General features: G+C 44.4%; 2 protein-coding genes across 2 annotated transcripts; one reads left to right on the forward strand and one right to left on the reverse strand.

Annotated features, from left to right (window-relative positions):
* The first annotated feature begins 452 nt into the window (after positions 1-452).
* LOC127335996 (putative cis-zeatin O-glucosyltransferase) lies at positions 453-2217 on the forward strand. Its single transcript, XM_051362736.2, has one exon. It carries the CDS (start codon positions 611-613, stop codon positions 2006-2008), a length of 1398 nt encoding a protein of 465 aa, XP_051218696.1. The 5' UTR covers positions 453-610; the 3' UTR covers positions 2009-2217.
* A 5048-nt stretch (positions 2218-7265) lies between these two features.
* LOC139835320 (cis-zeatin O-glucosyltransferase 1-like) lies at positions 7266-8413 on the reverse strand. Its single transcript, XM_071825189.1, has one exon. It carries the CDS (start codon positions 8399-8401, stop codon positions 7286-7288), a length of 1116 nt encoding a protein of 371 aa, XP_071681290.1. The 5' UTR covers positions 8402-8413; the 3' UTR covers positions 7266-7285.
* Positions 8414-24829: the final 16416 nt, after the last annotated feature.

Consider the following 24829-nt stretch of genomic DNA (forward strand, 5'->3'; position numbering starts at 1 on the left):
CGGACTTTTGATTCAAGTGGTTAGTGCATGAAGCTTAATAAAAAATAAATAAGGGTGATAGGGCGAATTTCAGTTGCGATCTTTTATCTGTTCTCGTGATAGGTTCTCATCAGCTAATTAAAGACACTGAAATAATATTATGTTCCCAATACACGACAGGCGTGAGGTCAACATGCCCATCTTGAGAGAAGACTAGAGTAGAATGGTTACAAACAGGCAACGGGCCAAAAACAGAAGAAAAATGTGAGGGCGGAGAAAACATGAGAAGTTCGCACGTCACCGTTTTCGTTTCGTGCTTGAACTCTCGCGCTAAAGTATATCGGCAGGTCGTCAGTCGTCACCGGTGACGAATGCGGCACTTCCCTAACGCAGAGCTTTCTAGGAAAAATACAAACAGGCGCGGCTCCAGGCATTCTGTGCTCCACTATGATTTGGTTGTTCACGTCACTACGTATGGCCTCAATCGACTCATGCCGCATCAACCAAGGATCGTCGGCGTTTCCATAGTGTGAAGTTGACATGCGTAGTCTCTCTCAGTCGATCTCTCGTCTATCTTCATATAGCGCCTCTCACTCTAGGTACTACACGAAGTACTGCCGGCTGAAGATCAATGGCGATGGAATCGGTGGCCTTTGTCGCGGTGCCCTTCCCGGCTCAGGGCCACCTGAACCAGATCATGCACCTCTCGCTGCTGGTCGCGTCGCGGGGGCTCTCTGTGCACTACGCGGCGCCCGCGGCGCACGTCCGGCAGGCGCAGTCGCGCCTCCACGGCTGGGACCCCAAGGCGCTCGGCTCCATCCACTTCCACGACCTCGACGTCTCCACCTACGAGTCCCCGGCCCCCGACCCGGCCGCCGGGTCCCCCTTCCCCAGCCACCTCTTGCCCATGTGGGAGACCTTTACCGCCGCCGCGCGCGCTCCCCTCGCCGTCCTTCTCGAGCGCCTCTCAGCAACCCACCATCGCGTTGTCGTCGTGTACGACAACATGAACGCCTTCGCCGCCGTCGAGGCGGCGCGGCTGAGCAACGGCGAGGCCTTCGGGCTGCAGTGCGTCGCCATCTCGTACAACTTGGGGTGGCTGGACCACGAGCACAAACTCCTGCGCGACCACGACCTCCAGTTCCTCCCCATGGACGCGTGCACGACCAAGGAGTTCATGGACTACATCTTCCGGACAGCGGGGGAGCTGCGGGACGGGGGAGGCATTCCCTCGTCCGGCCTCGTCATGAACACCTGCCGCGCGCTTGAGGGCGTATTCATCGACGCGATCGCCGAGCACCCGGAGTTCAAGGAGAAGAAGCTCTTTGCCGTCGGGCCGCTGAACCCGCTGCTGGACGCGAGCGCTCGGACGCCGGGAAAGGCGCGACACGAGTGCATGGAGTGGCTCGACAAGCAGCCAGAGGCATCGGTGCTCTATGTGTCATTCGGGACGACGACGTCTCTCCGGGTTGAGCAGATCGCGGAGATGGCCGCGGCGATCAAGGGCAGCAAGCAGAGGTTCATCTGGGTATTGCGTGACGCAGACCGGGCCGACATATTCGCAGAGTCGGGCGGCGAGAGTCCCTACGAGAAGCTGCTGTCAGAGTTCACTAGAGAAACCGAGGGGGTGGGGCTGGTGATCACCGGGTGGGCGCCGCAGCTGGAGATCCTGGCGCACGGTGCCACCGCCGCTTTCATGAGCCACTGCGGCTGGAATTCTACCATGGAGAGCCTCAGCCACGGCAAGCCGATCTTGGCTTGGCCAATGCACTCTGACCAGCCGTGGGACACGGAGCTTCTCTGCAAGTACCTCAAGGTTGGCCTCCTTATTAGGCCATGGGAGAAGCACAGTGAGGTGGTACCGTCGGCGTCCATCCAGGAGGTCATCGAGGACGCTATGGTTTCAGACAATGGTATGGCAGTGCGGCAACGGGCGAAGATGCTCGGTGAGGCCGTCCGTGCCTCTGTGGCAGAAGGTGGCTCCTCAAGCAAAGGCCTTGGCGATTTCGTTGCTTACATCACAAGGTGATCGCCCTATGTGTGTACGTGAGTAAACTGGGTGGTACTATGATTCTTCGATGCACGGAACGATTTGATTAGTCGAGTTTGAATTTAGCATTTTGTCATGCAAGTTCATGAAAGAATGGTTCTTGTGTTTCGTTTGATCAGATGAGTTTGAATTTAGATTTCTATAAGAAAGCTGGATTTTAATATAAACCCCGACCGTGTTGTAGTGAATGGCTTAGAGTTGATCAATCCACATTTTTTTCAACAAAAAGCACAATAATAGTGCTGGAAACCATAAATTCAACAACACTATGTTTATTGAAATTTTATTGAGCAAAAGTGAGATTTTTTTTTCAAGAACACGCAAGATGCGTGTCTTCATATATTAAGATAGAAAGGGAAACAACATTTACAAGATTTGAGGGCTCAGCCGAGAACGATTAGCCCTCACCCACACCTACGGGAACTACTCAATCTCTCCCAAAACTCCACATAAAGTTGCCCTCTTCCACTGATCAAACTCAGCCCGAATCTTGCGGCACACCTCAGACGGCATAGAAGCAAACTTCTCAAATACCCTACTATTGCGTTCTAGCCAGAGACAGCGAGCAATTAGGATCACCAACGCGTTGAGCTCCTTGCGGTCCTTCCTTGGCACTGCGTCAGAGGTGTTGCTCCACCAAATATCGATACTGTCAGTAGGCGAAGGAGTGAACCTGTGCAGCCGACGTGGAAGTAGCATCATGTACCAGATCTGCCGCGCATAGGAGCATTGTACAGTGATGTGAGCTGCTGTCTCAGGTTCTGACAGCACAAAGGGCTTTCGGGAGGGTGTTCCATGCTTCTTCTAGCCAGCCGATTAGCAGTCCAGAGCCGACCCTTCATAGCAAACCACATATGCAGTTTATGCAACAGAGGGGCTCCCGCAGACCACAATTCCTTTGCCGCGAGGGAGCGCGTCCGACCAGGAAGAATGCGTTGTAAGCAGAACTTGCAGAATAGACCCCTGCAGCAGCCACCTTCCAAGTGAAACTATCATCGCCATCTCCCAGAAAAATACCTCTCATCCGCTCCCAGGTGTCCATGAACTCCACAATTGCCGGAATCGACGGCGCCCCCCTAATTTCCGTCACCCATCTGTCATCCTGAAGCGCCGCAACCACAGTCAAAGATTTTGCCGCAGGTTTCACGAAGTCCATCAGGTTTGGCGCAAGCTGAACCAGGCTCCTGCCCCCAATCCACCGATCAACCCAGAAATTGAGCCGCATGCCATTATTGAGCACACAATGAGTGCAAGATAGGAACATCTCCTCAGCCTCAGCCGAGATCTTGAAATCCAGGCCCTGCCACGGCTTGTCACTATCCGCCATCGCGAGCCACCTCCATCTCATCCTCAGCGCATGGTTCAGTAGCTTGGGGTTCTTCATCCCCAGACCGCCCAGCTCCTTAGGCGTGCATACGGTGTCCCAAGAAACGACACACTTGCCCCTTCATGCCTCTGTAGTTCCCGACCAAAAGAATCCTCGAGGAAGCTTGTTGATAGTGTTGAAGAACCATGGTGGCAAATCCAGAGAGAGCATATGATAGATTGGAGTTGCGGCTAACTTTGAGTTCAAATAGACCAATCTCCCACTCTTCTTTAGCAGCGCCGCGACCCACGTCGGAACTCCCATTGCGACCTTATCAACCAGGTGCTGGATCTCCGTCTTCGATAGCCTGACCAGGGAGAGAGGGAGGCCCAAATACTGAATTGGGAAGGGTTTAACCGGGCAGCCCAACACGCTTAGCACCGGCTGTAGATCAATCCCCTCGCACCGGATCGGAGAGACGACGCTTTTATCCAATTTGCAGCGCAACCCAGACGCAGCACCAAAGAGCTGCAGCAACTCAACCGCTGTCGTTGCCTCGTGAACCGTAGGTTTTATCAGCAGCACCACGTCACCGGCGAAGAAGGACAATCTATGTCGGATCCCCATCGCAGCAAACGAGGAGAACAAGCCTGCTCCCTCAGCCACCTTGAAAATAGCATTAAGCACGTTGAAAACCAGAACGAAGAACATTGGAGAGCTAGGATCTCCCTGCCGCAACCCCCTGCCATGCCAAAACTGATCCCCAGCCAAACCATTTACTAGCACCCGAGTAGAAGAGGAGGATAGCAATAACGAGACCTTGGCAATCCACTTGGGTCCAAAACCCCTGTGCCTAAGAACCTCCAGCAAGAAGGGCCAAGCCACCGAATCAAAAGCTTTCGCGACGTCAAGCTTCAGCATCAATGCAGGGACACGTCGTCTCTGCAAATTCTGAACCGAGTGCTTCACCATAAAGAAATTGTCCTGGATCGCACGCCCCTGAACAAAAGCGCTTTGGTTACAGTCCACTAAGCGCGGAAGGTGCTTCGCCAGCCTTGCCGCCATCGCCTTAGAAACAATCTTCCCAAAACTGTGTACCAAGCCCCAGGTGACAGAGAAAATCTGGGCAAAAGATTTACAATGGAAGAAGTCAAAAATGTTGTGGACCAGATGAAAAAAATAAGGCAGCTGGTCCTGATGGGATTCCCATTGAATTCTACCAGGGATGCTGGGAGATAGTCAAGTTTGATATAATGGTTGTGTTTGATGATTTGTATGAACATAACATTGACTTGGCTAGAATTAATTATGGGATTATTACTTTGATTCCAAAAGGGAATGATGCTGACAGAATTCAAAAGTTTATACCCATCTGTTTGCTGCAAGTTCTGTTTAAATCTTCACCAAAACACTCACTGTTATGGCTGCTCCAGTAATGGAAAAATTGTTGGCTCAGTGTCAAACTGCTTTCATCAAAGGAAGATACATTACAGATGGAGTTATGCTGCTCCAGGAAGTCCTAAGAGAGAGTAAATTTAGGAAACAACAGGGTGTGGTGTTGAAAATTGACTTTGAAAAAGCATATGATAAAGTCAATTGGAACTTCTTGTTTGATTGTTGCTCCCAGAAGGGTTACAGTGCCAGCTGGCTGGTTTGGATCAAGAATGTTGTGACTAATGGCACTCTGAGTGTGAAAGTAAATGATAAAATTGGCCCTTACTTTGCCAGTTACAAAGGTGTTAGGCAAGGTGGCCCTTTTGCCCCTTTCCTTTTCAACATGGCTGCAAATAGCCTATCCAAAATGGTTTCTTTGGCACAGCAAAATGGTTTAATCACAGGTTTGGCCAGTAACTTAGTGGAAAATGGCATTGCTATACTCCAGTATGCTGATGACACTATCCTCCTTATTCAAGATAGTGAGGAACAAGCTGTGAACTTGAAGCTAATTCTGTACATTTTTTAGTCCATCTCTGGGTTGAAAATTAACTTTGAGAAGAGTGAGGTTATGAGGATCCTAGATGATGAAGTGAAAGCACATAATTTTGCCTCCCTGTTTAATTGTCAGCAAGGGAGTTGGCCTATTAAATATCTAGGCACTCCAGTGTGTGCAAGAACTACTACAGTTGCTGAAATGAGCTTCCTGGGAGAGAAAACAAAGAAAAAAATGGGTGGCTGGATGGGGAATACTATGTCTATTGGTGGGAGAGTGGTTAAGATTAATGCTTGCCTGTCAAGTGTTGCTGTGTACCAGATGTCTATGAGATTGCTTCACAAAAAAAATATAGAACAGATGGATAAACCCATGAGATCCTTCTTTTGGTCTGGGAGTGCTGATAAGAGGAAGTTTCATTTTGTGAGATGGAATTGGATTTGTAAACCTAAGAAAAAAGGTGGTCTGGGTATTAAGAATTTGCACAAATTCAGTGTCAGCTTTATGTGTAAGTGGTGGTGGAAATTGGAGAATGGTACAAGCCCTTGGCAGAATTTTATGAGGCAGAAGTATATGAGACATGGTGGAGTGTTTTATACAAAAAAGAAACCTGGGGATTCACCTCTGTCGACTGATATGTTACATGTTAAAAAGATTTATTTGTGTGGCAGAAGGATGAAGGTGGAGAATGGCAGAGACACAAGCTTTCGGTGTGATTCTTGGTGTGATCAGATTCCTTTTAAAGACATATTCCCTGAGATATATGATATCTGTATTGAGCAAAATGTTACTGTGGCTGAGGCTGCTGATATGCATTGGAATTTTTCCTTCAGAAGATGGATGACTCCTGACCTTGCTTGCCAAATCATTGGTTTACACCAAATAATGTCTCAAACTGTCCTCACCGTTGAACAGGATAAACCTGTCTGGAAATGGACCAAAGGAGTGAAGTTCACAATCAAATCTGTTTATAATCATCTTTGTGGTGCAGGTTTGGACAGAACCTTTAAACATCTCTGGAAAAGTAAAATTCCTTTAAAAATCAAAATTTGGTTGTGGATGATCTGGCACAATGCCATTGCTACCAAGGATAATCTGTTAAAAAGGAATTGGCAAGGGGGTGCCTCTTGTCAATTCTGTAATGATGTTGAATCCATTCATCATCTGTTCTTTGTCCAGCTGCCAAATTTGTTTGGAGCGCTGTGGGTAGAATGATCGGTGCTCAATCTAGACCTGGATCATTTACTCAATTTTTCTGGTGGCTCCCTCGGTTCTTACCTATTAGCAGGAACACGCAGATTGCGGGGTTGGCTGCAATTTGCTGGGCCATTTGGAAGGTTAGAAATCATGCCTGCTTTGAACATAAGTTGATCAATAGTCATGTGGAGCTAATCAGCTATTCTACTGTCTTTATGAAATATTGGGCAGGTCTACATGGTGAGAAGGATGCTGAGGACTTACACGCGGGCGCTGATGGTGTGATGCAGCTTGCCAGTGCAACAAATCTGGGTTCTCCTGCTGTTCCTGGTGGCTCTGGTCAAACGCAGCGTCTTCTTCAGATCAGGGATACCAATATGGAGGTTGCTCATGATATGGAGCTGGAAGAACAGAAATGATTCCCTCTGTTCTCTTTCCCTTCCTCCGAGTGGCTGCTGACAAGATTTCAAGTTGTTTTGTTGCGACCCTTATCATTTCCTGTCAGCTTTCAGGAAAAAGCTTTTGCCTATGTTGGTTGTTTGTGCTGGTCTTGTTTTGGCCCCGTGAAAAAGAAACTCCTCTATCTGTCTTTCGCTAGCATTAGGCGGCGTTTTATTTTCCTGTAATAGTTTCAGTAGTGGTGTTGTGGTGCTGTGAAAACATGAAGAGGCATGATAAAACCTCTGTTTTCATTATCCTTGAATAATGAAATCCGATCCTTTGATCGTTTGGAAAAAAAATATGATGAAGGTGCATCGGAGAATCATAGCACCGCCCAGTATGGAGTCACTCCCGTACGCCGGTAGTGCGATCACCTTGTGATCTAAGCAACAAAGTCATCAAGGCCTTTGCTCGAGGGGCCGCCCTCTGCTACGGAGGCACGAACAGCCTCACCGAGCACCTTCGCCCGATGCCGCACCACCATCCCATTGGCCGAGACCATCGCCTCCTCGATCACCTCCTGGATGGCTGCTGATGGTACCACCTCACTGTGCTTCTCCCATGGCCTCACGAGGAGGCCGACCTTGAGGTACTTGCAGAGAAGCTCCGTGTCCCACGGCTGATCGGAATGCATTGGCCAAGCGAGGATCGGCTTGCCGTGGCTTAAGCTTTCCATGGTGGAGTTCCAGCCGCAGTGGCTCATGAACGCCGCCGTGGCACCGTGCGCCAGGATCTCCAGCTGCGGCGCCCACCCGGTGATCACCTGCCCTGTCCCCTTCGTATCTCTAGTGAATTCGGACATCAGCTTCTCGTAGGGACTCTCGCCGCCGGACTTTGCGAATATGTCGGCCCGGTCGGCGTCGCGCAATACCCAGATGAACCTCTGCTTGCTGCCCTTGATCGCCGCGGCCATCTCCGCGATCTGGTCAACCCGGAAAGACGTCGTCGTCCCGAAGGAGACGTAGAGCACCGATTCCTCTGGCTGCGCGTCGAGCCAGTTCATGCACTCGTGCAGCGTCTTCCCCGGCGCCCGGGCGCTCGCGTCCAGCAGCGGGTTCAGCGGCCCGACCACAAAGAGCTTCCGCTCCTTGAACTGCGGGTGCTCGGCGATGGCATCGATGAACTCGCCCTCAATCGCGCGGCAGGTGTTCATGACCAGGCCGGACGAGGGCAGGCTTCCCCTGTCCTGCATCTCCCCCGCTGCCCGGAAGACGAACTCCAAGAACTCCTTGGTCATGCACGCGTCGATGGGGAGGAACTGGAGGTCGTGGTCGCGCAGGAGCCTATGCTCCTTGTCCAGCCACGCCATGCTGTACGAGATGGCCATGCACTGCAGCCCGAAGGCCTCGCCGTTGCTCAGCCGCGACACCTCGATGGCGGCGAAGGCGTTCAGGTTGTCGTAGACGACGGCAACGCGACGGTAGGTAGCTGACAGGCGCTCGAGAAGGACGGCGAGAGGGGCGCGCGCGGCGGCGGTGAAGGCCTCCCACATGGGCATAAGGTGGCTGGGGAAGGGCACCGCACTGGACCTTCCGATTATACGGTGCTTCACACAGACGAGGCCGAATGTGGACCATCTACATGCATGGACGGCCGCGCATCGAGGTGCCGGCGTTGCCGCGCCAACAGGAAAACGCCCCCGCCGTCCGCATCAGATCACAAAACCAGAATCTCCCTGTGCTCTATTTCTGCCCCAGCGACTGAAGAATATCTGCTGTATCATATGTGTATTCAGTATTCTTTCATAAACTGCAGCATGACAACGTTTGCCTTCTTCTGCGGTTCTGCCCACCCGTTTTCTCTGCCTGGCTTTTTTTTGTCGAAATGCGAAAATATCGCCCTAGCTTCTGCATCCAAAGAATGCACACGGTTTTTTTCTATTAGATTATTCACAACACCTTACAAGAGCAATACAAAAGATCAAACTCGAAGCCACCTTGCTAAACCTACAGAGTGATGAAGGGGTGACAATTCACTAACTCATATCATCCAAAAACTAAATGCCTTCCTAGGCCGCCCAATAGCAGATGAGAAACAAATCCAGTCAAGCAGACTCTCAGCATACGCCAACACACACGCCATAGAAGTTGCTACCGCCATCTTCCTCGACTCCATCTTCAAGGGAGATCACCGCATTGACCATGTCAGACCTGCCATCGATGCTGCCACGGCGCCAGACGACTGCACCATCCTGCGCGTGTCCATCACACTGCATCCGTCCCGAGACACCACTGCACCATGCCGCGGCGACTCGACGCCGCCACACAGCAAAAGCACACCGCTCCACCTCAGCACCACCACCATCCGTTGTTTGCTCCAAAAACGATACCCCCAACAGGGAGAACGGCGTTGCGCGCCGCCTGTCGAGGGTATTCCTCGGCAATGCCCTCCGATTGGGGCTTAGGGTTGACGGAATCCTGCAAGCTGACACGAGACATCGGTTCACAGACAAGCGGGGAGAGCAATTTACCCAGGTTCGGGGCCCTCGATGAGGTAAAACCCTTACGTCCTGCCTGTCTGATCTTGATTATGAAGAAATTGGGTTACAATGGGGTGCCGAATAGTTCGGCTGAGATCTCGTCGAGAGGCTAAGTGCTACAGCGACCTAGCTCTAGACTTCTAGTGGCTAAAGTTGCTATGATTGATTGTGTCCTTCGGCAGCCCCTCTCCCGACCTTTATATAGAGGGCCAGGTCTCAAGAGGTCTAACCGAGTACGACTAGGTTTACAGTAGTTTTAAATCTAATCTTTCCTTGTTCGGCTGCTTCCTTGCCTTGCCCGCCAAGGAATCTTCTGGTGCGCCATCCAGGTGGCCCGTCTTGCCTCCAAGTGCCTTTATGGGCCTCCAACTAGATAATATGGGATAGGGCAATGTCAGTTACCTGAAGGGTAATGCCCACGTCAATAGCCCCCGAGTGTCTAGCCGAACATAGTTCGGGTAGACACTGAAGCATGTCCCCTTTTAATGTTCTTCTCCTTGATTGTTCTTGTTCATCTTGAATCAGCATCATCTTCCTCTGTCGGGTGCGCGTCAGCGCTCCCGATGGGAGTAGCCCCCGAGTCTAGGTACGGATGCTTGCAATCCGTGCATAGACTCAAGTTGTATCACTCGAAAATTCTGCTCTGCCAAAGTTTTTCTGCAAGTCTTCATAGGTCATCCGATACATTTTCCACTTGCAAGGGATAATAAGTAACGTGCCCAACTTTTGCTGGTTAACTGCCGATGGCAAAACAACGTTACCCTACACAGAATCAAGTCCCCGGGCATGACCCTCGAGTGCAAAAAAGTTCTGTCGGGTGCGCGTTCAGCGCTCCCAATGGGAGTAGCCCCCTGATGTCTACTCACACTTCTTTTCCTGTAGACAGTGTTGGGCCTCCAAGAGCAGAGGTTTGTAGAACAGCAGCAAGTTTCCCTTAAGTGAATCACCCAAGGTTTATCGAACTCAGGGAGGAAGAGGTCAAAGATATCCCTCTCAAGCAAACCTGCAATCACGATACAAGAAGTCTCTTGTGTCCCCAACACACCTAATACACTTGTCAGATGTATAGGTGCACTAGTTCGGCGAAGAGATAGTGAAATACAAGTAATATGGATGAATATGAGTGGTAATAGCAATCTGAAATAAATATGGCAGCGAGTGAACATGCATCAGAACAGTAAATAAACGGACATTCGATGTGTGGAAACAAGGCCTAGGGATCATACTTTCACTAGTGGACACTCTCAACATTGATCACATAATAAAACCACTCTACACTCTTTTGTTGGATGACAAACACCATTCATTGTGTAGGGCTACAAGAGCACCTCAATGCCGGAGTTAACAAGCTCCACAACATTCGATGTTCATATTTAAATAACCTTAGAGTGCATGATAGACCAACGCAATTATACCGAGTACTAATATAGCATGCACACCGTCACCGACAGACTATGAAAGGAGGAATAGATCACATCAATACTATCATAGTAATAATTAACTCCATAATCTACAAGAGATTACAATCATAACCTATGCCAAGTACTACATGATGCACACACTGTCGCCATTACATCATGGAGGAGGAATAGACTACTTTAATAACATCACTAGAGTAGCACATAGATTAATAGTGATATAAAGCACATTGCAATCATAAAGGAATATAAATAAGCACTTCACTATGCTATTCTGAATTACTCTCTGGCAAGATAACGAACACTAATTCATCATGTAGGAAAACCTTAAAGATGTATTCCCAAGTACTAATAAATACCCCACGCTGTCACTGTGAGCATTCATAGGAGGTACTAACACACCACAATTTCATAGAGACATCCAACTCAAATCATAACTCAGTGAATAAGTATTATGTGAAATATAGCCTAAGAGACCCACACGGTGCACACACTATCACCTTTACACACGTGGGACAAGGAGTCTCCGAAGATCACATAAGTAAAATCCACTTGAATAGCATAACGACATCTAGATTACAAAGCTCATCATATGGATCTCAATCATGTAAGGCAGCTCATGAGATCATTGTATTGAAGTACATGGGAGAGAGATGAACCACATAGCTACCGGTACAACCCTTAGCCTCGAGGGAGAACTACTCCCTCCTCATGGGAGACAGCAGCGGTGATGAAGATGGCGGTGGTGTCGATGGAGATGCCTTCCGGGGGCACTTCCCCGTCCCGGCGGCATGCCGGAACAGAGACTTCTGTCCCCCGAATCTTGGCTTCGCGATGGCGGCGGCTCTGGAAGATTTCTCGTACCATGGCTTATTCGTATCGAAGATTTAGGTCAGGAAGGCTTAAATAGGCGAAGAGTCGGAGTCGGAAGGGCCACGGTGGAGCCACACACCAGGCCCCCCCTTTGTCCGCGCCGCCACCACGTGTGGTGGCCCTGGGCCTCTCCTCTGGCCCCTCTTCGGTGCTCTGGAAGCTTCCTTGAAATATAAGATACTGGGCATTGATTTCACCCAATTCCGAGAATATTTCCTTACTAGGATTTCTGGAACCAAAAACAGCAGAAAACAGGAACTGGCACTTCGGCATCTCGTCAATAGGTTAGTCCCGGAAAATGCATCAAAACGATATAAAGTGTGAACAAAACATGTAGGTATTGTCATAAAACAAGCATGGAACATCAGAAATTATAGATACGTTGGAGACGTATCAGATACTTATGTTATTTCATCTATTTTGCATGTTTCATGATTATTGGAGAATCGCGCACCGGAGTCAGGATTCTGCTGGAAAAAGCACCGTCAGAATGCAATATTTCGGAAGATCAACAATTGATGGAAATTACGTGGAAAATCTTATTTTTCCATAAGACGGAGATAGCCAAAAGGAGGAGCCGAGGAGGGCCGCCATGGCCCCCCCATAGGCCGGCGCGGGCCTAGGCCTGACCGCGCCACCTTGTGGGGAGGGGGCCCACAGCCCCCTCTGGCCTCCTCTCCTTCGCGTACTTCTTCGTCCCGAAAACGTAAGCTCCAGAGGAGAGTCGCGAAGAGTCACAGCCGCCTCTGCGGGGCGGAAAACACCAGAGAGAAAAGAGCTCTCCGGCAGGCTGAAATCTGCCATGGAAATTCCCTCCCGGAGGGGGAAATCGACGCCATCGTCACCGTCATCGAGCTGGACATCATTGGGATCATCATCACCATCATCTCCATCATCATCACCGCCATCTCCACCGCTGCACATCGTCACCGTTGTAACATCTAGGGTTGAATCTTGATTGTTTGATAGGGGAAACTCTCCCGGTATTGATTTCTACTTGTTATTGATGCTATTGAGTGAAACCATTGAACCAAGGTTTATGTTCAGATTGTTATTCATTATCATATCACCTCTGATCATGTTCCATATGATGTCTCGTGAGTAGTTCATTTAGTTCTTGAGGACATGGGTGAAGTCTAAATGTTAGTAGTGAATTATGTTGGGTAATATTCAATGGTTTGATATTTAAGTTGTGGTGTTATTCTTCTAGTGGTGTCATGTGAACGTCGACTACATGATACTTCACCTTTATGGGCCTAGGGGAATACATCTTGTACTCGTTTGCCAATTGCGGGGTTGCCGGAGTGACAGAAACCTAAACCCCCTTGGTATATCGATGCAGGAGGGATAGCAGGATCTCAGAGTTTAAGGTTGTGGTTAGATTTATCTTAATTACTTTCTTGTATTTGCGGATGCTTGCAAGGGGTATAATCACAAGTATGTATTAGTCCTAGGAAGGGCGGTGCATTAGCATAGGTTCACCCACACAACACTTATCAAAACAATGAAGATTAATCAGCTATATGAAGCAAAAGCACTAGACTAAATTCCCGTGTGTCCTCAAGAACGTTTGGTCATTATAAGTAAACAAACCAGCTTGTCCTTTGTGCTAAAAAGGATTGGTCCACTCGCTGCAATTATTACTATCGCATTTTACTTACTCGTACTTTATTTATCTGCTACATCAAAACCCCCTGAATACTTGTCTGTGAGCATTTACAGTGAATCCTTCATCGAAACTGCTTGTCAACACCTTCTGCTCCTCGTTGGGTTCGACACTCTTATTTATCGAAAGTACTACGATACACCCCCTATACTTGTGGGTCATCAAGACTACTTTCTGGCGCCGTTTCCGGGGAGTGAAGCGCTATTGGTAAGTGGAATTGGTAAGGGAAACTTTTACTGTTCGTGCTGATTTTATTTCTGCCTGCTGCTATAATTCATTATGGAGAGATCTTCTCTTGAATTTTTATTTGGAAAATCTACTACTACTGCAAAGGTAGTGGATGGGGCGCCAGGTGAGAAAGAGGTTCCATACAAAATACCTATGAAAATTATTGAACGTGTTGTGGATAACCGCTATGAAGGGGATGGAACTGTCCATCCTGGAGATCATTTACTGTTCATACATGAATTATGCGGTTTATTCAAGTGTGCAGGTATTGCTATGGATGAAGTTAGGAAGAAACTATTCTCTATATCGCTGTCTGGTAAAGCGGCGCATTGGTATAAATTACTGAAGAATGGGGATTCTCTTGATTGGAATGATATTGTGCCTCTATTTTATTCTAAATTCTATCCTCCAAGTGAAATTCACAAACACCGGAACCGCATATATAATTTCTGGCCTCATGATGGAGAGAGTATTGCCCAAGCATGGGGAGATTGAAGTCTTTAATGCTCAAATGCCCCATTAATGAGCTTCCTGGTAATATTATCATTGATAATTTCTATGCAAGACTTTCTTTTCATGATAAGACCTTGCTGGATACTTCTTGTTCTGGATCATTTACACGCAACAAAGAAGAGTTTAAAAGGGACCTTCTTGATCGGATTCAGGAGAATACTGAAGGATGGGAGAACGACAAAGATAGAGAGTCAGGTATAAACTATGATTATAAATGCATTGAAGTTTTTATGGATACTGATAAATTTCGTAATATGAGTGCTACTTATGGTCTTGATTCTCAAGTCGTTGCAAATCTTTATAAAGCTTTTGCCTCTCATTTTGAATTTCCTAGGAAGAATTTTGATAAGTATCATGAACCATATAAAGATAAAATTGATTCATCTATAAATAAATGTGTTGTAATTGAAACTATTGATCATGTTCTTCCTGAAGCTTATATTGAAAAAACTCCTTTCCCTGCTAAAATGAAGGAGTATTCTGTTATAAATAGTGCGGTAAATAAAAGTGCAAAGAAACCTATAGAACCTGAAGAGCAAATAAAGGTTGAACCTGCTATTGCAATAGTTAAAGATCTTGTGACTAAAAATGTAGAAGATGGTCATATTATTTTCTGTGAAGATGCTTCTAATATTGTTTCGCATCCTAATAAGTCTAGGAAAACCAGTGTTCCTATGCTCTCTGTCAGAATTGGTGATCATTGCTATTATGGTTTATGCGATATTGGTGCAAGTATTAGTGCTATTCCTTATGAGCTTTACACGGAGATCATGCATGAAATTGGTTCTTGTGAACTTGAAGATATTGATGTGGTTATTCGGCTAGCTAATAGAGAAACTATCTCTCCAATTGGTATTGTTCGAGATGTGGAAGTTCTATGTGGTAAGATTAAATACCCTGCTGACTTTTTAGTACTTGGTTCTGCTGCTAGTAAATCTTGTCCTATTATTTTTGGTAGACCTTTTCTAAATACTTGTGGAGCTGTTATAGATTGCAAGAAAGAGAAAATTGTGACTAAATTTGCTGGTGAATCTTATGAGTTTAATTTCTCTAAATTTTCCAAAACTCCTTATAAAGCTGATTTACCTAATAATGATTTTAGAGTTGAACAATGTGCATCTATTGCTCTTGCTCCTAATAATCCTTTGCAGCAACATTTGGAGGATAGTGAGAGTGAAGTCTTTAGGGAAGAAAGAAATGAGCTTGATGAAATTTTCCTTCGTCAACCTATTCTTAAGCATGTTTTACCGGTTGAAGATCTAGGTACAACACCACCACCAAAGGAAGATCTTGTTTTTTATTTAAAACCATTGCCTGATAATCTTAAATATGCTCATATTGATGATAAGAAAATATATCCTGTTATTATTAGTTCCAAGCTTTCAGAGTTTGAGGAAGAAAGGTTATTGGAAATATTGAAGAAACACTGAGGAGCTATTGGCTACACTCTTGATGACTTGAAGGGGATTTCTCCCTCTATTTGCCAACATGCCATTAATATGGAAGATGATGCAAAGCCTGTTGTTGAACATCAGCGTCGTCTAATTCCTAAGATGAAGGATGTGGTAAGGAATGAGGTATTAAAACTTCTTGAAGCTGGTATTATATACCCTATTGCTGATAGTAGATGGGTTAGTCTTGTGCATTGTGTTCCTAAGAAAGGAGGAATGACTGTTGTACCTAATGATAATGATGAGCTCATCCCTCAAAGAGTAGTTGTAGGGTATAGAATGTGCATTGATTATCGAAAAGTTAATAAGGTCACTAAGAAAGATCATTACCCTTTACCTTTTATTGATCAAATGTTAGAAAGGTTGTCTAAAAATACTCATTTTTGCTTTCATGATGGTTATTCTGGGTTTTCACAAATTGCTGTTAAAACTAAAGATCAAGAGAAAACCAATTTCACTTGTCCCTATGGAACTTATGCTTATAGACGTATGCCTTTTGGTTTATGTAATGCTCCTGCTACTTTTCAAAGATGCATGTCTGCTATTTTTCATGGCTTTTGCGAGAATATTGTAGAGGTATTCATGGATGATTTTTCTGTCTATGGGAATTCTTTTGATAATTGCTTGCGAAACCTCGATAAAGTTTTGCAGAGAGGTGAAGAAACTAACCTTGTTCTTAATTGGGAGAAATGCCATTTTATGGTTAATGAAGGAATTGTATTGGGACATAAAATTTCCGAGAGAGGTATTGAAGTTGATAGAGCTAAAGTTGAAGCAATTGAGAAGATGCCCTATCCTAGGGATGTTAAAGGTATTCGTAGTGTTCTTGGTCATGCTGGGTTTTATATGAGATTTATTAAAGACTTTTCTAAGATTTCAAAGCCTCTTACTAATCTTCTTCAAAAATATGTACCTTTTGTTTTTGATGATGATTGTAAGGAAGCTTTTGAAACTCTAAAGAAAGCCTTAACAACTGCTCCTATAGTTGAACCTCCTGATTGGAACTTACCTTTTGAAATTATGTGTGATGCTAGTGATTTTGCTGTAGGTGCTGTTCTTGGACAGCGAATAGATAAAAAATTGAATGTTATTCATTATGCTAGTAAAACTCTTGATGCTGCTCAAAGAAATTATGCTACAACTGAAAAAGAATTGTTAGCTGTAGTCTTTGCTTGTGACAAGTTTAGATCCTATATTGTTGATTCAAAAGTTACAATCCATACTGATCATGCTGCAATTAGATACCTAATGCAAAAGAAAGATGCTAAGCCAAGGCTTATTAGATGGGTGCTTCTTTTGCAAGAATTTGATTTGCATATTATAGATAGGAAAGGTGCTGATAATCCTGTTGCTGATAATTTTTCTAGATTGGAAAATATTGCTTATGATCCTGTTCCTGTTAATGCTAGTTTTCCAAATGAACAATTGGCTGTAATAAAGGTGAGCTCGCGAGACAGTCCTTGGTATGCTGATTATGCTAACTTTATTGTTTCCAAGTACTTGCCTCCAACCTTTTCAGCTCAGCAAAGGAGGAAATTCTTTTATGACTTGAGGCATTATTTTTGGGATGACCCACACTTATATAAAGAAGGAGTGGATGGTATTCTGCGAAGATGTGTTCCCGAATATGAACAACAAGAGATATTAAAATAAGTGTCATGGTAGTGCTTATGGAGGACATCACGCCAGAGATAGAACCGCGCAAAAGGTTCTGCAATCGGGTTTTTATTGGCCAACTCTCTTCAAAGATGCAAGAAAGTTTATTTTATCTTGTGATGAATGTCAAAGGGTTGGTAATATCTCCAGACGCAATGAAATGCCTATGAATTATACTCTTGTTATTGAACCATTCGATTGTTGGGGATTTGACTTCATGGGTCCTTTCCCTTCTTCAGAAGGTAACACTCATATACTTGTTGCTGTTGATTATGTTACTAAATCGGTGGAAGCCATACCCACAAAAAGTGCTGATGGTGAGACCTCTTTAAGAATGCTTTTAGATATTATTTTTCCTAGATTTGGAGTTCCTAGATATCTTATGACTGATGGAGGTTCTCATTTTATTCATGGTGGTTTTAGAAAAACTCTTGCTAAATATGGTATTAATCATAGAATTTCTTCCGCTTATCATCCTCAAACTAGTGGGCAAGTAGAATTATCAAATAGAGAGATTAAATCTATCTTGCAAAAGTCTGTTAATAAATCTAGAAAGAATTGGGCTAGTAAATTGAAGGAAGCACTATGGGCTTATAGAACTGCTTATAAAAATCCCATGGGTATGTCACCTTATAAAATGGTTTATGGGAAAGCTTGTCATTTACCTTTAGAACTAGAGCACAAAGCTTATTGGGCTGTAAGAGAACTAAATAAAGATCCTAAACTTGTCGGTAAGAAGAGATTGCTACAATTGAGTTCTCTAGATGAATGGAGAAGTGAAGCTTATGAAAATGCTAAACTCTTTAAAGAGAAAGTTAAGAAATGGCATGATAGAAGAATTATCAAAAGAGAATTAAATGTTGGGGATAAAGTCCTATTGTATCGGTCTCGTCTCAGATTTTTTGCAGGGAAATTACTCTCAAAATGGGAAGGACCATATGTCATTGTGGAGGTGTATCGTTCCGGAGCAATTAAAATTAGTTCTCTGCAAGGCGATGCCACACAAGTGGTGAATGGACAAAGACTTAAGCATTATATCTCTGGAGATTCTTATAATTAAGATGTTGATGTTATTCGAGTGGTAACTCCGGAAGCTTTCATCAAAGGTCAAATTGACAGTTCTGCAGAGTTCGACTTTGAATAGGTAACAGTACTGGTAATAAAAAGTCCGCGTTTAACTTTCCGAACAATGTTTTTGCTGTTTTTGGAAAATATGAAAAATTACGAGATCGAAACGGAGTGGAGGAGACGCATGAGGGCGTGCCCTCATAGGCCAGCGCGGGCCCCAGCCTGGCCGCGCTGCCCTATCAGGAGGGCTCCTCGTTGCCCCTTTCCGACTCTGGTTCGACCTGGTACTTTCCTTTTGTCGAGAAAATTCCTGCTATATAATCCCCCGGACCCCTGGAGGTCCGTATATCGTTTTCTCGTCGTGTTTTGTTTCGAGCTGTTTTTTGCCAGGATCTGCTTCGGATCCAGAGCCACCATGTCTTCGTCGGGAACTCCGAAGGACAGCTTCTTTGAGGACGTCGTCAACCCGTACATGAACGAGTTGAAGATGCACCCCAAGGAATTGCTGCTCGTAGATGGAGAGTTGCAGATCAAAGATGTCCAGGGTCCTATGGGAGAAGGAAGCTTGGAAGACAGGATGGAGAAACTAGAACAAGAGGTCTTGAACTACAAGAAGATGGCTGAGCGTGAAGTGGACATCTTCCACAAGATTGTGTATGAACTTATCGATGGACACAAGAAGGAGACTGCAAAGCTGTGGGACGACATCCTCTCGCTTCACGACACCACCAACAAACTCCAAGCTCAACTCTATGATGTTCAGAATCAAAACTGTGAGTATGAAAACATGTTTAAACACATAAGCTATGCTGCTAGTTTCAGGATTCCCGAGACCAAGATGTCGTTTGTTGATGGAGAGCCTCTTCCTTGGAAGTCTGATGATGGGAAGAATTCATCACCACCACTACCGAAGGAGTAATTCATCATTGGTATTGGCACCCCTTGGTTTGTTCCAAGCTTGGGGGGAGTGCCGCGGTATCACATCATCACTATCTTTTACTTTTTATTATCAAGTAGTGTCATATCATGAGTAGGGAAGTTATCATATAAGATGGGTTGCAGTGTGGAAGTATCTCTCTTTAGCTGGTTATCTATGTATCCCTTGGTGTGAGTTATCGTTATGAAATATTAATGAGAAGTCTTATCATTTACATATTGCACATCTTATTTTAGTTTGCAATCTCTATTATATGATTGATCTTGTTGTTAGTATTGGTATCACTTTGGGAGCATTGAGTAAATCTATTTGGTTTTGGCAAACTTAGCATTGGTCAATAGCAACAACGGTTTGAGTTTAAGTAGAAAAGAGGAAATACATGTAGATATGTTATTTCATTGTCTTTCTTTCTTGTTAGCTCTTAGCTTATTATTCTGAAGTTAAAATTGTTTGTGCTTACAAGGAAGATGCATGATTGTTTCTATCACATGTATATTTGTTTGTTTCCCTCAACTCCTATGCTTGCTAATCAACCTTGCTAGCCAAAGACCTGTACTGAGAGGGAATGCTTCTCGTGCATCCAAACCTTAACCCAAACCTATGCCATCAGTGTCCACCATAACTACCTACTATGTGGTATTTCCTGCCATTCCAAGTAAATACTTCATGTGCTACCTTTAAACAATTCAAAATTTATCATCCCTTATTTGTGTCAATGTTTTATAGCTCATGAGGAAGTATGTGGTGTTTTATCTTTCAATCTTGTTGGGCAACTTTCACCAATGGAATAGTGGCTTCATCCGCTTATCCAATAGTTTTGCAAAAAGAGCTGGCAACGGGGTTCCCAGCCCCAATTAATTAACCTTCATAATTTTGCAAATAGACACTCCTCCATGGTATGAGATTGTTGGAAGGCACCCGAGGATTCGGTTAGCCATGGTTTGAGAAAGCAAAGGTTGGGAGGAGTGTCGTCTCTAAATAAAACTAAAATAAATAGACACTCCTTCATGGTATGTGAATGACTGGGAGGCACCCGAGGATTCGGTTAGCCATGGCTTGTGAAAGCAAAAGGTTGGAAGGAGTGTCATCCTTAAATAAAAATCATGAAGGAGTTTCACAAACCATGGCTAACCGAATCCTCGGGTGCCTGCCAACAATCTCATACCATGAAGGAGTGCCTTTTATTTTAGTTTTATTTAGATGACACTCCTCCCCACCTTTGCTTTCTCAAGCCATGGCTAACCGAATCCTCGGGTGCCGTCCAACAATCACATACCATGGAGGAGTGTCTATTTGTAAAATTATGAAAGTTAATTAATTTGGGGCTGGGAACCCCATTGCCAGCTCTTTTTGCAAAATTATTGGATAAGCGGATGAAGCCACTAGTCCATTGGTGAAAGTTGCCCAACAAGATTGAAAGATAAACACCACATACTTCCTCATGAGCTATAAAACATTGACACAAATAAGAGGTAATAACTTTTGAAGTGTTTAAAGATAGCACTCAAGCAATTTACTTTGGAATGGCGGAGAAATACCATGTAGTAGGTAGGTATGGTGGACACAAGTAGCATAGTTTTTGGCTCAAGGATTTGGATGCACGAGAAGTATTCCCTCTCAGTACAAGGCTTAGGCTAGCAAGGTTATTTGAAGCAAACACAAGTATGAATCGATACAGCAAAACTCACATAAGAACATATTGCAAGCATTATAAGACTATACATTGTCTTCCTTGTTGTTCAAACACCTCACTAGAAAATATCTAGACCTTAGAGAGACCAATCATGCAAACCAAATTTTAGCAAGCTCTATGTATTTCTTCATTAATAGGTGCAAAGTATATAATGCAAGAGCTTAAACATGAGCACAACAATTGCCAAGTATCACATTATCCGAGACATTATACCAATTACCACATGTAGCATTTTCTGTCTCCAACCATATAACAATTAACGAAGCAGTTTCAACCTTCGCCATGAAAATTAAAAGCTAAGAACACATGTGTTCATATAAACCAGCGGAGCGTGTCTCTCTCCCACACAAGCATGGATTTATTCAGAGAATGAAAATAATAAAACGAAAATAAAAGCACACAGACGCTCCAAGTAAAGTACATAAGATGTGACGGAATAAAAATATAGTTTCACTAAAGGTGACCTGATAATTTGTCGATGAAGAAGGGGATGCCTTGGGAATCCCCAAGCTTAGATGCTTCAGTCTTCTTGCTTTCACTCTCCTTGATCATATTGTATCATCTCCCTCTCTTGACCCTTGAAAACTTCCTCCACACCAAACTCGAAACAAACTCATTAGAGGGTTAGTGCATAATCAAAAATTCACATGTTCAGAGGTGACATAATCATTCTTAACACTTCTGGACATTGCACAAAGCTACTGGAAGTTAATGGAACAAAGAAATCCATCAAACACAGCAAAACAGGCAATGCGAAATAAAAGGCAGAATCTGTCAAAACAGAACAGTCCGTAAAAACGAATTTTTTAGAGGCACTAGACTTGCTCAAATGAAAATGCTCAAATTGAATGAAAGTTGCGTACATATCTGAGGATTACTCACGTAAATTGGCAGATTTTTCTGAGTTACCTACAGAAAATACTGCTCAAATTCGTGACAGCAAGAAATCTGTTTCTGCGCAGTAATCCAAATCTAGTATGAACCTTACTATCAAAGACATTACTTGGCACAACAATGCAACAAAATAAAGATAAGGATAGGTTTCTACAGTAGTAACAACTTCCAAGACTCAAATATAAAACAAAAGTACTGTAGTAAAATAAAAACATGGGTTATCTCCCAAGAAGTGCTTTCTTTATAGCCATTAAGATGGGCTCAGCAATTTTAATGATGCACTCGCAAGAAATAAGAGTTGAAGCAAAAGAGAGCATCAAAAAGCAAATTCAAAACAAATTTAAGCCTAACCCACTTCCTATGAAAAGGAATCTTGTAAATAAACAAGTCATGTAGGCATAATGCAACAAGCATAGGAAAACTAGACAAGCGCAACTTCAAGATTTTTAGCATATAGAGAGGTGTTTTAGTAACATGAAAACTTCTACAACCATATTTTCCTCTCTCATAAAGATTTTCAGTAGCATCATGAACAACCTCAACAATATAACTATCACATAAAGCATTCTTATCATGAGTCTCATGCATAAAATTATTACTCTCCACATAAGCATAATCAATTTTATTAATTGTAGTGGGAGCAAATTCAACAAAGTAGCTATCATCAAATATAGGAGGCATATTGTAATTATAATCAAATTTATCCTCCATAGTAGGCGGCACCAAAAGACCACTATCATTATAATCATCATAAATAGGAGGCAAAGTATCATCAAAGAAAATTTTCTCCTCAATGCTTGGGGGACTAAAAATATCATGCTCATCAAAGCCAGCTTCCCCAAGCTTAGAATTTTCCATATCATTAGCAACAATGGTGTTCAAAGTATTCGTACTAATAACATTGCCATTAGCATGCAAATAAGGTTCCATAGGTTTTTTAATTTTTGCAACACACCATTTATGTCTTAACTCAGGAAATAGATTAAAAAGCTCACAGTTGTTTTCCATTATGCCTTACTAGTGATAAACAAGAAACAAAAAGATGCAATTGCAGGATCTAAAGGAAATAGCTTCGAGCACTCACCCAGAAAATAGCTTAGTTGCCGAGATCCGGAGTGTGAGTACCTTTTACCTTTCCTCCCCGGCAACGGCGCCAGAAAATAGCTTGATGTCTACTCACACTTCTTTTCCTGTAGACAGTGTTGGGCCTCCAAGAGCAGAGGTTTGTAGAACAGCAGCAAGTTTCCCTTAAGTGAATCACCCAAGGTTTATCGAACTCAGGGAGGAAGAGGTCAAAGATATCCCTCTCAAGCAACCCTGTAATCACGATACAAGAAGTCTCTTGTGTCCCCAACACACCTAATACACTTATCAGATGTATAGGTGCACTAGTTCGGCAAAGAGATAGTGAAATACAAGTAATATGGATGAATATGAGTGGTAATAGCAATCTGAAATAAATATGGCAGCGAGTGAACATGCAGCAGAACAGTAAATAAACGGAGATTTGATGTGTGGAAACAAGGCCTAGGGATCATACTTTCACTAGTGGACACTCTCAAAATTGATCACATAATAAAACCACTCTACACTCTTTTGTTGGATGACAAACACCATTCATTGTGTAGGGCTACAAGAGCACCTCAATGCCAGAGTTAACAAGCTCCACAACATTCGATGTTCATATTTAAATAACCTTAGAGTGCATGATAGACCAACGCAATTATACCGAGTACTAACATAGGATGCACACCGTCACCGACAGACTATGAAAGGAGGAATAGATCACATCAATACTATCATAGTAATAATTAACTCCATAATCTACAAGAGATTACAATCATAACCTATGCCAAGTACTACATGATGCACACACTGTCACCATTACATCATGGAGGAGGAATAGACTACTTTAATAACATCACTAGAGTAGCACATAGATTAATAGTGATATAAAGCACATTGCAATCATAAAGGAATATAAATAAGCACTTCACTATGCTATTCTGAATTACTCTCTGGCAAGATAACGAACACTAATTCATCATGTAGGCAAACCTTAAAGATGTATTCCCAAGTACTAATAAACACCCCACGCTGTCACTGTGAGCATTCATAGGAGGTACTAACACACCACAATTTCATAGAGACATCCAACTCAAATCATAACTAAGTGAATAAGTATTCTGTGAAATATAGCCTAAGAGACCCACACGGTGCACACACTGTCACCTTTACACACGTGGGACAAGGAGTCTCCGGAGATCACATAAGTAAAATCCACTTGAATAGCATAACGACATCTAGATTACAAAGCTCATCATATGGATCTCAATCATGTAAGGCAGCTCATGAGATCATTGTATTGAAGAACATGGGAGAGAGATGAACCACATAGCTACCGGTACAGCCCTTAGCCTCGAGGGAGAACTACTCCCTCCTCATGGGAGACAGCAGCGGTGATGAAGATGGCGGTGGTGTCGATGGAGATGCCTTCCGGGGGCACTTCCCCGTCCCGGCGGTGTGCCGGAACAGAGACTTCTGTCCCCCGAATCTTGGCCTCGCGATGGCGGCGGCTCTGGAAGGTTTCTCGTACCGTGGCTTATTACCCTCGAAGATTTAGGTCAGGAAGGCTTAAATAGGCGAAGAGTCGGAGTGGGAGGGGGTCTGGAGGCTCCACACAACAGGGGGCGCGCCCCCTGATATGTCTCCAACGTATCGATAATTTCTTATGTTCCATGCTACTTTTATGATGATACTCACATGTTTTATACATACTTTATGTCATATTTATGCATTTTCCGGCACTAACCTATTAACAAGATGCCGAAGAGCCAGTTGCTGTTTTCTGCTGTTTTTGGTTTCAGAAATCCTAGTAAGGAAATATTCTCGGAATTGGACGAAATCAACGCCCAGGGGCCTATTTTTCCACGAAGCTTCCAGAACACCGAAAGGGAACCGAAGTGGGGCGACGAGGCGCCGCCACACTAGGGCGGCGCGGCCCAGGAGGGGCCCGCGCGGCCCTAGCGTGTGGGGCCCCCGTCAGCCCT

The sequence above is a fragment of the Lolium perenne genome, chromosome 2 (assembly GCF_019359855.2).
Source record: "Lolium perenne isolate Kyuss_39 chromosome 2, Kyuss_2.0, whole genome shotgun sequence".
NCBI classification, from domain to species: domain Eukaryota; kingdom Viridiplantae; phylum Streptophyta; class Magnoliopsida; order Poales; family Poaceae; genus Lolium; species Lolium perenne.

What these genes read in the sequence shown, in the direction of transcription:
- LOC139835320 (XM_071825189.1), bottom strand. Translation starts at nt 8,401, where the DNA reads ATGCCCATGTGGGAGGCCTTCACCGCCGCCGCGCGCGCCCCTCTCGCC.
- LOC127335996 (XM_051362736.2), top strand. Translation starts at nt 611, where the DNA reads ATGGCGATGGAATCGGTGGCCTTTGTCGCGGTGCCCTTCCCGGCTCAG.